Here is a 13,764-nt window from a genome sequence, read left to right on the forward strand (position 1 = left end):
ACCCTAGTGCTAAGAAAGAAAAGAAAAAAGAAAATACAGTTTAAAAAAAAAAACTCCAAAGCAACAACAAAAAAGAATTACAGTAAAGTGGACCAAAGCTTTAACAACTCCTCTAGTCAGATAGAAAAATAGTAATAACAGTTAACTTGTTAAAATATTTCCTTCTAGGAAGGAATTTTTATGATTAGTCTAGCAAGACCTAAGTTTTGGAAGTATGTGCAGAGAACCTCATAAACATGGCTACCTTACAAATTAAGGCTCATAGTAAGCTAAGTAAACATTTCATTGTAAGCACAAAGTTCATATGAAAAACTTTACATGTCACAATTCCTAATTTACACTTGAGATACGAGGCTCAGAGTATTTGTTGGCGTTCGTACCACACATAAAATCAATGCTCTATAGTCTACTTTTAATGTGCTGCTGTGGAAAACACTTTTAGACTTTTCACTTGATGCTGTTTGCTAAATATCTGCCTTGCTATGAGCTGGTGCCCCAGCCCCGACCTGGAACCTTTCATGCTCCGTAGGGAACTTGTGCCGCGAGCCATTTGAAAGCTGCCAGCTCTGGACTTAGTCTCTCTTTTTGTTCCAAGAGAGTTTGTGAAAACTTGAGTCAAACCATTACTATGTGAGATTTTTATCTCAGGGAGTTGAAAATGAAGGCTTGAGGAGAGACGATTAGTTCAATAGAAAGAGGGATGGGCTTTATAAAGGAACATTTTAGCATGGAAAAAATCAAATGTAAGCAAAGTAGAGAAATCTCTAGAGAGAAGTCCCTATGTGTACGTTTCAACTTCAACAATTATCAGCTAATTTATGGCCACTCTTGTTTTATCTGTTCCCCTCTATTTTGCCTACCCTCCCTGCCTAGATTATTTTGAAATAACCCCAATGTTTGTACTATTAAAAATATATACATGCATTTATGAAGGGTAAATTTTATTTCTTTCTTTAACAAAGAAAGCCTAGCGTCTGGGTATGGTGGGCCAAGTCTATAATTTTAGCCATTTGTAACCTCAGTTCAAAACAACCTGATATAAAAGCTCACAAGCCTCCAACTCAACAAAAAAACTGCTTCAGGAGTACATGCCTGTCATCCCAGTTATGAAAAATGACTGTCATCCCTTGCAACACTAGGAAGAAAACGAAGGAGGATTCTTCCTATCTGCTAAGGAGGGTGAGATCCGAGGATCATGGTTCAATGCTAGCTGGGGCAGAAAGTCTGTGAGCCTCTTTATCTCCAGCCAACCATCCAAGAGCCAGAAGTAGAAGTGTGGCTCAAGTGGTTGAATGAAAAAGCTAAAGGACAATGGTTCTGAGTTCAAGCCTCAGTTCTAACACTAAAACACACACACACATACACACACACACACACACACACACACACACACACACACACACACACACACACACACACACACACACCAAACAAAGAAAGCAAAACAAGAAAAAGAAAAAGGAAGACCCAAGCTCAGGCTGGCCTGGGCATAAAGTAAAATCATAAAATCCTACCTTGAAAATAATGAGCAAAAAGAGGCTGAAGATGTAGCTCAGGTGGTAGAGATCTGTGTGTTCTTTGAAGCCAGATGCAACAGCTTAGACAGAAGAAGATGTTCTGAAGAAGATGTACTGTTTCTTTTCAATGGGAAGTTGATATTTAGAGGCCACAACCTAGGTGCTAAGGGTCCTCCTTACTGCGGGTTTGGTCATTGCTTATAGACCTTGCAGTGTTCTGTGCTGACATGTATCCTTGTACAGAGCGAATTCTCTCTCTCTCTCTCTCTCTCTCTCCCTTCACACACATATTCTTTCTCTCTCATACACACAAACACATGTGTGTGCACACACACACACTCCTTATTGGCCCATACTAAGTGTTCTCACTCACAAGACACATAGACCACATTTGGCCTCAGGTTCATTTAAAAGGATACAGGAGAGCAAAGCAGCCCAGGGGCAGATCGGCACTTGGCATCCTCCTTCAAACAAAGTAGTCCCCCCATAGCAGTCATGGAGCTTACCGCCCCTCCTTTTGTGGGGATGATGTCTATCTCTCACCGTAGGCAGGTGTGGGAACTTTCCTGCTTAGAAATGCCCAGAGGGGCAACTTCACAAGCACAACTTTGAGAATCTCCAAGTGAAGAAGAATGGGCACTGACAGGAAAACCCAGACACATTCTATTCTATAATTCATACCCAGCATTCCCAGGCCAGAGTAATTAACATTACGTGGTGACATTTCACTTTAGTCATGTTTCCTGAAGAAAGATATAATGTATCATAATTATTCACATATTTGCATTTATAATTGGGGGGTCTGTGGAAATTTCATTTAACTTCATTAACCTCAAATCTGTATTTGATTTTATTTTTTTATGCCCAAAAAAATCCCAGCTCCCTAGGATACCAGCATGATTACTCATTTGCTTTATCCCTTAGGGCACATAAGGCAGCCGCAGAATACCAATAGAAGCACTGCCTTGAACAAGATGATTCCCACAACAGTTAATTTGCTTTCAGTCCTTTTTGTCCTTAATGCATATATGTAAGGATGCATGGTTAGCCAGGCGCCCGTGGCTCATACCTGTAATCCTAGCTACCCAGGAGGCTGAGATTTGAGGATTCCAGTTCAAAACCAGCCCTGACAGAAAAGACCATGAGACTCTTATGTCCAATTAACCATCAAAAAGCCAGAATGGGAGCTGTAGCCAAGTGCTAGCCTTGAGCAAAAAAAGCTCAGGGACAGTGCTCAGTTCAAGCCCCAGGACTGGCACAAAATAAAACAAAAAGATAAGTTATCATTTATTTATTTTTCTTTAAGTGGTACCAGAGCTGGAAGTTTGTGTCTTGCACTTGGCAGGCAAGCACTGTTGCTTGAGTCACACTTCTAGCTATTTTGTTTTTGTGCTAATTACTTGACTTTTTTTTGTCAGTAATAAGGCCTCATGTTCTGGCTCAGGATTTTGCTCGTGGCTGATGCTCTACCGTTTGAGCCACACTTCCATTTTCAACTTTTTGCCAGTAAATTGAGATCAGTCTCATGACTGTCTGCTTAGGCTGACTTCAATTTTCAGATCTCAACCTCTTGAGTAGCTAGGATTCCAAGCATGAGCTACTGGTGTCCAGCTTTGCTGGTTATTTCTGAGGTAGAACTATCACTTCCTGCCTGGCTATACAGCCAGGATGGCTATCCTATTTTTCATTTCTTACCTTCTGGGATGATAGTCATGTATCATCATACCCCACTTCTTCCATTGAGATGATGTGTTACCTGAAGACATAATCCTCCTAATCTCAGCTACCATGTAGCTAGGATGACAGGTATATGTCACCATACACCCAAATTTTAGTCAAGAAGGGATCTTAGGAAATTTTCTGCTAGGACTGATCTTTCCTGATCACAGCCTCCTAAGCAGCTAGGGTTACTGGCACCTGGAAAATGATCACATCTTCCATTCATTTGAAATACTTGTGGGTGTTTGTACTGCTTTATAATAAGCATGTTCACTTAATTTTGCTTTCAAATTTTAGAGATTTCTTTTCAAATCTGATTTTGTATTAAATTCAAATGATAAATTTTTGAAGCCAAAACTTTTGAAGTATATTCAGAGAAGTATGCTTTCTACTCTTATCCACTCAATATTTTTCTTTCATAGGTAATTATTTTTATTTTTGCTTTTTTGTTCAAAAAATTATTCACACTTTTTTTTTTGTCAGTCATGGGGCTTAAACTCAGGGCCTGGGTGCTATTCCTGAGCTTTTGTGCTCAAGGCTAGTGCTCTGCTATTTTAAGCCACAGCTTTACTTCTGGTGTTTTGGTGGTTAATTGGAAATAAGAGTCAGAGAGACTCTTTCCTACCTAGACTGGCTTTGAACCAGGATCTTCAGATCTCAACCTCCTGAGTCACTAGGATTACAGGTATGAGCCAGCAGCATCCAGCTCAGACTTTTAAAAAAAACATAATAGTCCCTACATGGAAGCATTCCTAAGGCCAATCAGATAAACAAATTGTCATATATCTATGCATTCTTAAATAAATATATTACCCATCAAAAATTCATGCAAATATTATATTTTAAGCTTTTATTTATTCTTTTCTTAAAAAGGAAATGAAATATAGACTATATGTCTATGTAAACATCTATACATTTTTTCACATAATTCCCTCTATCAAAGAGGGAATAGTTGTTAATTATATAAATTTTTGTTTTTTTTTCCCTTCTTTTTCCTCTTGTACCACTTGAGCCATGCCTCCAGCTCATCATTTTACTGGTTGATTGGAGATGGAGTCCTGCAGATTTTCCTGCCCAGGCTGGCTTCAAACTATAATCTTCTAAGTCCAAACTTCCTGACTAGCTAGAATTACAGGTGTGAGCCACTGGCGCCTGGCTTCTCCTTGCTTTTTGTGCGGAATTGTAGTTTTCTTATTTCATGGTAGTATATAGAATATTCTTAATTTTTTTCATAAGGACAGATATTATATTGTGCAAATGCAGTGTTATTTATTAATCAGTGCCTGACTGATGGGTATCTGGGTTGTTTGTGGTTCGTTGCTGTTAGAAATAGCATTGGTATGATAAAATAAACACTTCTGTAATCGCAGTCCTATTTGCTTTGTTTTATTAACCCATCTGTCTAGTGTGACTTCAGATCTGGAAATGAATTTTGATGGCTCTGATCCTGTGAAAATGATATGATGATTCTTTTCTTTTTACCACTGTTATAGGCAACAAGATTGACCTGGCTGACAGGAGAGAGGTCTCCCAGCAGAGAGCTGAGGAATTCTCAGAAGCTCAGGACATGTATTACCTGGAGACTTCAGCCAAGGAATCAGATAACGTAGAGAAACTCTTCCTTGACTTAGCATGCCGACTCATCAGAGAAGCCAGACAGAACACACTGGTGAACAATGTATCCTCCCCCTTACCCGGAGAAGGGAAAAGCATCAGCTATTTGACTTGCTGTAATTTCAACTAAAGGCTGAGAGACGAGGAGAAGCAAGAGGAATCAGCAGCTGCCCTTGACGGGGCCATGAGTTGCTAGGGAGCTCTGGCGGTGACTGTGGCCCCCGCTCTCGGACCTTCTGAATCCTGTGGGCTCCTGAGCTTACAAAGCATGCAGGCCAAGGGCCTTGTCCATAGGCCAGCATTAGCAGAACCTATCTTTCATCTTTTTGCAGTCTGGAGCTGGAGCAAGGAGAAAATTGCGCCAAGTGCTCCATGATCTGCAGAGCATGTTGCTTTTGTTTTTTTCAAAAGGCAAGTTAAAGCGCATTCCTGAACATAGTCCAGGGGGTAATATACTGTAGGATTCCCTCCTGCACGTCAGCGGGTGCATGCCGGGTTGCGGGGGGGGCGGGGGCTGCTCTTTAGGGCTTCAGTGGTAATCTCCTGGTGGCCCTGTTGTCTTGTCCACCAGAGACAGCCAAACTGGCAAGGCCAAGGACTACCTCTGTGGTGGGTGTTAATGACCCCCCCCTTCCCCACCATGGAGAGTTTGAAAAGTGTTATTTCTTCCGTCCACAGGCACTTTCAAAAACTTTGGGAAGTAAACATGAAATGAAACCTTTACCCATGACCAACAGTAACACTTAAATTGTTTTAATAATATATACAAGCTCCATGACTCCTTTTGGTGCTAATGATTCTGCTCTATCACAGACCAAACATGTTTAGTACTTCGATGTCCTTACATGTATTCCAGAGAAATAAAAAAAAAAAAAAGAAACTGGGGGAAATCTATGAATCAGCACTCTTTTTCAAAGTCTCATTATTACCTAGACTAGATTTGTTGGAAAAGAGGATCCTTTTTTTTGCTTTCATTATTCCCCATTAAATCTCTTCTGGCAGTTTTCTTCTATTATTTCAGTTTTCCTGCTCTTTGAGCAAATAAAGATTGGAAAAAATAAGAATGATTAATGCTATTCTAATGTCAACAATTAGTTGTAAGACTTTGAACATAATATGAAAAAACTGAACAGATACGACCAAAATACTGTGGATTAATGGACTGCAAAGCAGGGTTCCAGGCAGAGTGCAGTCCTTAATAACAGGTCATATTCTTTACTTCCTGGTACTATCCTTGGACAGACCAAGGCTTAAGATTTTGTAGATATCTTAGTATAGTAAGTGAGAATAACAACAGATGAAGTCTCACAAACCAGTTTTGTATATCTTCAATGACTTTAGAAAAATCCTGTATGTGGAAACAGGATGAGCTGTCATTTATCATCTCATAACAATGTTACTCTCAGATCCATAAGACATTCTTGTGTCTTTCTCTTCTGTTTCCTGGTCTCCTTTTGGTTCTCCTCTCTCTCTCATTCTGATATGCATGTGTTACTGAAAATCTCCAATTCAAATGGAGGGATCTAGGCCTTTACTTAGCCAGTTTTAAAACAGGAGTCAAGTAGGAAGATGTGCTGTTGAGCATGTATTCCTTTTTTTCAGTGCCGTACTCTCATACCTTCCTATTTGTTCACTGATAGGCATGCAAATTGGGGAAGTAATTAAACCTGTATGCTGTCAGTACTGTCAGATGTTTGGGCAGCTTGCTGCCTACCAGACCTGAGGGATGAATATAGAATAAGGATATGACATGTCATTCCATTGTTGCTTTAGATGGTGACAGTCTCGGCTCTGATGTGTTGATGATGTTTGAAAGCTATTTCATTGGAAAGGGTTGAGTCATGCCAGGCCTGATATTGATAAAGCATTTGTGGAACTTCTCTGTCAGGCTCCAGAATAACCAATCTTTTCACATGAGATGACATGTACACAAATTGTGAAGGGACTCTTACTTCTTGTTGGTTCCACTGTTTTCTTGGAAGGCCAATTGGACCCCAGAAAATTTAAATGTCTCTATAGAAAGGAAAAATCACTTGGATAAAAACCAAAATAATTTATAATGATTACTTTTCCCTCCTCACTTCCTGCTCTAAGCCAGTAACTAAAGATATCAGAAAATAAGTTAATCTAGGTAGGCAGTTGAGTTTTTTTTTTTTTTAATGGTAAGAAAAATGTTTCTTTGGAGACACAAATCTAATGTTCCTAACATGTGATGACCCAACTTGGTCTCAGAGTAGCTAATGTGTTTTAAAAAAATAATTGATCTGTGAATGTAAAGGGTTTTGTTACATCTGATTAACTTGGTTCTAGCCTAACAGCTTCTTGGGCCACACTTACAGAATTGTGTGTGTGTGTGTGTGTGTGTGTGTGTGTTGGGACTTGAATTCAGGATCTGGGCACTTGCTGTCCCTTAGCTCTTTTTGCTCAAGGCTGGCGCTCTACCATTTGAGCCACAGATCTACTTACACTCTTTGGCAGTTAATTGAAGGTAAGAGTCTCACAGACTTCTGAGCTGGCTTTGAACTGTGATTTCCACCTCCTAGGAAGTTAGGATTGCTGAAGGCTTGTGGTATAGAATTCTTATACCTTGGGACCTAGCATCCCGTACCTTCTCTTGATCAGACCCAGAAGAACAGTGACCTCTATTCTTGGCCTCTTTTCTTAAACTCCTGGTAGTCTTTCACTAGCTGACAGCCACCATGCATGCATGGCCCATCAGCAGAGACACAGGAATATGTGGAACTTTTGTTTCTTTTTTCTTAGTTCAGTGACTTTCAGATTAGGCCTTATGGACTTTTGTCTACTGATAAGTACATCTCAAGTTTGAGAACAATCACTAACAATAGTGCAATAAACAGTTGGATAAACAATTTAGTGCCAAGAATAATTTTTTTTCTTGTTAAGTGGACATTCAAGTTGAACTTCACAATAGATGTTAACTCATTGTAATCCAGGTCAGGACCTAAACATTCGTTTGTCTAGTCATTCTTATTGTCAGGGCAATGTGTGTTGAAATGAGCCTTCTTTCTATATGGTGGATAAAAAAAGCATTGTTTCATCATAATTTAGTTTGTTTCAGCTTAACAACAACATTGGAGTCCATGTCTACTTGCATTTTTAGTGTGATCATTTTCTTCTTTTAATACACCTGTTGAATGTGTGGTCTTTCCCCTCCCCCCCCATTTCTGATGAAAATACATATACATACTTGGGAAAACCTTTGAAACAATGTAATTTTCTAATACTAGTGATATTATGACTATATATAGATTATATTTCTCATAGAAGTTTGTGCTTTCTCCTGTACTTGTGGCAGAGCTGTTGTTCTTTTGTATGTTTTTATTAGCTTTTCTTTATTATATAGTGCCAGTTCTCTATAGATTATTATGTTAAACCACTTACTTTTCCTGGTCTTTCATTTTTGTTTTTGTTTTCCTGGCTTTTAGTCATTTTATGTTAGCCTCTCTCCCCCCACCCCCTCCAGGAAAGTGCCAAGAAATAACTAATAAGGAAATGCAAATGAACTGACTTGACAGTATGTCACATTCTGCTTTAGAGTTTGGTTTAAAAGAGTAGTAAAAACTACTGGTCAAAATAAGATGTTTTGATTAGGGTTATTGAAAGCAATTGGATTTGTTGGAGAAAGGGAGGGGAATCAGCACAGGACTGGATTCCTCAGCTTTCTTCTGGTCATGGCTTTATGCTTTGGGAGGGTGCTTGGCAACTCGGGCTGCGTTGGTCAATGATTTTCCTCATCTGTCTGTTAAACAATCTCACAATTCCTCCAGATCCAGCAGCACGTTTCTGGAAGTGGCTTGTTTAGAATATCAGTTGCAAATGATTTTGGACTGGTCTTCTAGTTAAAGTGAAACATCTTTTTTTTTTTTCTTCTTTAAATAAATCCACAGAATGAGATGCCATAATCAGAAAACACTTTTTTATATGTATGTCATACCAATGGCCTTAAAGACAGACATTTTCTTACTCCTATAGAACTATGTATTTAATATCATAAATATGTAGAGATCACTTCTCCATTAGCTCTTTGAAATTTCCTTTCTTACGTATTTTCTTTGTTTTCATTTTTATTTTAACTACAACTGGTTGTTTTCTATCCTCAACCATAGTCCCGATGGGTGTGTCTTAACGTACCTACAAAAGACTTTTGAGACTTTACAGGCAAAGCACTAACAAAGACATTTGCATTTCATCCTTCTGAAAAATAATTCCATTCCACATAAGTAGTTGTTAAATATAATTTGAAGATAAGGGAAGCAAGCATGTCTTTTCTTCTTTTGGGATTTTTGTCTTTGTGATATCAGCTTATTTGTTTTTCAAAGGTAAGTTGCCTTTCCTTGTACACACAGTTATACACACTGATTATTTCATCACGTGAAGAGACCACTTGTTAATAATAGTGATGTTAGGATAAGGAAGATGAAACTTCCTTTCCTAAAATCCATCAGGTTGGAATATTACCATACATCTGAGAGACATACTTTGAATTTTAAAACAAACTGAGCCTAGTGAAGGAATTTTAAAAATGTAAGACATTTGAGAAATACTTGATGGATTTTGTCAGACTTATTCTGGAAGAAGGGAATATAATTAGTACATCATAGTAAGATGGTCTATAATTCAAAGATGTGGAATGAGACACACTGAATAGAGGCCAAAGGGCCACAGTTTTGGGCTCTAGGTTAGGGACAATTTGCTTGAACAGTTGGTTCACTGTGAAAGGCCTACTGATGGTAATGGCTCTTTAAAGCAGGAGGTAGATTAAAAACTGAGCAAAGGTAATATGGAAAGGGATCTAAGCATTGGTTGGGGATTGACCTAGATAATTCAACAACCTAAAATTCTGTATTTAAAATACTTTGCCCATGAAAAGATGTTCAGTTTAATATCTGTTGACCCATACCATCTGTTGTTTTGGGGTTTTTTAGAGATTTTAGAAAACTCTTGAAAGGCACTTGATGGGTTTCCTTGATTCTCTTGAGAAAGTGAGCTTAACAGAGCTGAGGCCAAATTACTTTGTGGAGAAAGTAACAAACCACAGGTCTTTAATTTGAAGTTTCAATTTATCATAACTTTGATGTGAATAATTATAAGCAATTTTTGCTAATCAAAGCTAATGGAAAAAATTGTTTCACTTGCAAAAGAACTGATATCCTTGATAGACTGATGGCTCTTCCTTCATCTTTGAAAGTAAGTTGTTGGCCCTGAATCAGTATGGGGACAAATATTCTTTAGTTTGGGTGAAACTTTTGACTCCTCTGAACAAGAGCACAAAGGCTACTCAGCAGTTAGTTCTCCATTGACTTCCTGAAGTACACCAATCAAAGTTTTACTTTTCCACTGACTTACAGCAGAATCAGACATTCTGTGCTTGAGTACTTGAAGAAATCTGTGGTAGGTGGTAGCTTGGAGATACACAGAAGGGGGACTAGTTTAGGTGTAAGAAGCCCCAGAATGTACAAGTTACCTGTGACTTTAGGCAAAACACAATATCTGGAGCATCAGTTTTCTTACAGATGAGACAGACCTGTCAGGATTAGTGTGCAAATTAGATGAGACAACTTGAAGCTGCAATGTTCAGTGGATAGCATTCCAATATTAGTTCTTTTCTCCCCAGTGAAGAGACAGGAGCCTGTACTCTTAAGATACTTGGGAGACTAAGGTGGGAGGAACACTTTGAAATTGGCTACCACAACACTGAAATAGTTGACAAAACAAAGAAAGTTTCTGCCTTTAAAGAAGGGAATTCCATTTCTGAAAAGGAAGTCACTTATTTGACTTGCTTTTAGACATTACTGTCAATAGTTGGTTTCTTCACATATTTCTTGAAAGACATTGTATCCCACTACCTGTCTCTCGGTGGCAATTCCAGGGTTACAAATTCCTTAATATCAGGAAACTTAGTCTTAGAGCTGAAATACCTCACAATGCAATTGAAACCTCTTCTTGATCTCATTCTCCACGGGAAGAAAAATGGGCAGATCCATATATTTTTAGGGAGCCATACTTGGCATTTATTCTGTTTCCCTTCTGGCTAATACTTAAGGTGATAATTATTTCCTTGGTGAATGTCAGAATAAGTATTTACTCTTAGCTTCTTATTGGAATCACATTTAGATCATAAGCTTATTATTGTTTAACTCCAATTATACATGTATTTTTCTTCTTTGGTTATAATTGATAACTGATTCATAACTGAATGCTTCCTTATTGAAGAATGATTCTGGTTGTGTGGCTCTTTTATTTCCATCTCTTGGTAAAAATGGAGTCATAAAACCTAGTTATATGGTCTACTTTTAGAATTTACTTTCATATGTGACATTATTTGTGAATGTAATGACCAATACTGAAGAAGTCTTTTTCCCTCTATTTGTGCACTGTATTTTGAAATAAAAATTGGAGTGCCAAATGCCTAATAAAACCAAAATTCATATACAGAATAACAAAAGAAATCTGGTCTGTTAGAATAATTTACCAGGTGGCTGAACAGTGTACAGTGTTGTTGTTGTTTCTGTTTTTGCTGGTCATGAGGCCTGAACTCTTGGCCCGGGCACTGCCCCTCAGCTTTTCAGCTCAAGGCTAGAGCTGTACCACTTTAGCCACAGAGCCACTTCTGGCTTTTTCTGCTTGTGTGGTGCTGAGGAATCGAACCCAGGGCCTCGTGCATGCAAGGCAAACACTCTACCACTGAGCCACATTCCCAGCCCCAGTGCACAGCTTATTGTTTAAGGTTTGCACAGTGATGCCTGGATTAAATAACAATAATAAATGTGATTAGCCCTCTGGAAAACCAAGCTGCTAAATACTGATTTCTGCAATGTAACCAGTAGGATAAATATTCTCTCATTCTATACAATTGAAAGATGTTAGTAGAATTTTCTTGTAGGCTATTTGATAAATAACTTCAATTTTTTAAAACTTTTTTCTTATTTCTTTATGGCTGGTTGGGTTTTTCATGACATGTTGTAGAACATTTCAAATGAATGGCATGCTGGCTTTAATTTTTACTCAATGACATATCTTCTACACATACAAGATGGCTGGAGCTCCTTTGATGATATAAAAGGAAGCTCCATAAACCTAGTTGAACTAGTGCATGAGTAAAACCACTGTTTTCAGGAAAAAAAAATCTTCTCAAAATTTCAAATAATAAGGACCTAAGAAAAGAATTTTGGTAAAAAAGAAGTGTGCCATATATATATATATATATATATACACACACACATACATATATGTGTATATATATATACATATATATATATTACTGCACACATTTTAATGCATGACTTTTAGTATAGGGCTGAAGTAAAATGCAAAATATATAATTCTGGGATGTTAGCAGCTAATTAAATATTTAGCAAGGCTGCTTTATAAAGAGTTAGAAAATCCTTGCTCTCTCTCCTTTTCCTAGCTCTCTTAAAACTTGAGTGTTTAACATACACATTTCAACAAACAGATGGATCATTGAGTTTTATGAGCTCAATTTTTAATATTTGGCTATTGGTTTATGCATAAGATCTCAGTAAAATTCATATACACATTATATATAACCTAATTGTCAGCTTCAATATAAGCATAGTACTTAATTTTAAATGTTAATGTGCAAATATTACAAGGTATGCTTTGTCTATGTAATATTATTTTTACTTAACAAAAAGCCCTTCAGAAATATAAGCCACTGATAACCTGTGTGCATTAGCTTGAAAACATTCTGTTGAAACATTCTGTGACTTATGAAAAATTCAACATAAAAAATGCGGACTGGAACAGGAACTTGAAAAAATATTTTTAAATAAAATTATATACCTCTTTTTAAAATGAAGATGTAATTCGTATACCATGGAAACTCACTATTTAAAAGTGTAAAATTCAGTATTTTAGTATGGTCACCCCTTGTGCAGTGTTACCACTAATGTCAGATCATTTCATCATCCCCCCCAAAGAAATTTTGTGTCCATTAGCAGGCATTCCTCCCTCCCCAGCATCTGGCAACAACTCATCTGCTTTCTACTTGTCTAGGTTTGCCTATTCTGGACATTTCATAGAAATATAATCCTACAATATGTGGCCTTTTTGCATCTGGCTTCTCATATTTAACTTTTCTAGGTTCATCCATATTGCAACATGAATCCAAATATGGTTCATGGCTAAGTAGTATTCTATTGTATGTATATACCACATTTTATTTCCCCATTCATGAGCTGATGGGCATTTGGGTTGTTTCCACCTTTTGGGTAAGTAATGCTGCTATGAACAATTATGTGAATTGTGTGTGTGTGTGTGTGTGTGTGTGTGCGCGCGCGCGTGCATGTGTGTGTTACCACATCTCTCCTAAAAACAATGAACCTAACAAATCCAGTCATTTGAATTTATTCAAAGAGAACCTCTTAAGTCCTTCTTGGAGAATGCAAGTTCTGATTTTAGTTAAATCAATTAGGAGACCCCTGAATTGTTAATTTTCCAATACATACAAAAGAAATTTTCTGAGTCTGTCATTTAGATAGGATAATTTTATGAAAACTCTGCAGGCTTGTAGAAATTGCATTGTTATCTCAGATAATTTCTCAAGGACAGCTATAAGTGATGCTGAAGAGAGCTAATCTTTTGGGATTCAACAAAGAAACATTTTTAAAGGTATATTTTCTTTTCTATATTGACTGTCTTTAAAAGTTTGGAAAAAGGTCATGAAATCATCAAACCACCTGACTGTTCATTGTAGCTTTTTATTATTAAGAAATAATTCATACTAAGAGTAAAAGTAAAAAGAATGTATTTTGTGTGCTAAGAATGAATGTATTTAATGAAACCTTTTTATTTGTAACAGTTTTTTAAAAAGCTAAATGGAAATTGCTTTCCCATGTACTTGTATGTAAATAAACATTTCCTGTTGCCCACA

The 13,764-nt window shown here is 37.5% G+C and overlaps 1 protein-coding gene and 1 long non-coding RNA gene across 4 annotated transcripts in view; both read left to right on the forward strand.

The window, feature by feature from the left end:
- The window catches only part of Rab30 (RAB30, member RAS oncogene family), a 90,474-nt gene extending 83,629 nt beyond the window's left edge, over nt 1-6,845 (forward strand). For all 3 annotated transcript variants that reach the window (XM_042690151.1, XM_042690162.1, XM_042690169.1), the window contains exon 5: nt 4,730-6,845. In XM_042690151.1, the coding sequence (XP_042546085.1) occupies nt 4,730-4,980 (251 nt within the window). In that variant the 3' untranslated portion in view covers nt 4,981-6,845. The remainder of the gene's footprint in view (nt 1-4,729) is intronic.
- A 508-nt stretch (nt 6,846-7,353) lies between these two features.
- Nucleotides 7,354-13,764, forward strand: LOC122114506. The gene is made up of 2 exons (XR_006148580.1): nt 7,354-11,359; nt 11,579-13,764. It is a non-coding gene; the product is annotated as an uncharacterized LOC122114506 (long non-coding RNA).

This window comes from Dipodomys spectabilis, unplaced genomic scaffold (assembly GCF_019054845.1).
Source record: "Dipodomys spectabilis isolate Male_0828 unplaced genomic scaffold, ASM1905484v1 ptg000003l, whole genome shotgun sequence".
Lineage (NCBI taxonomy): Eukaryota > Metazoa > Chordata > Mammalia > Rodentia > Heteromyidae > Dipodomys > Dipodomys spectabilis.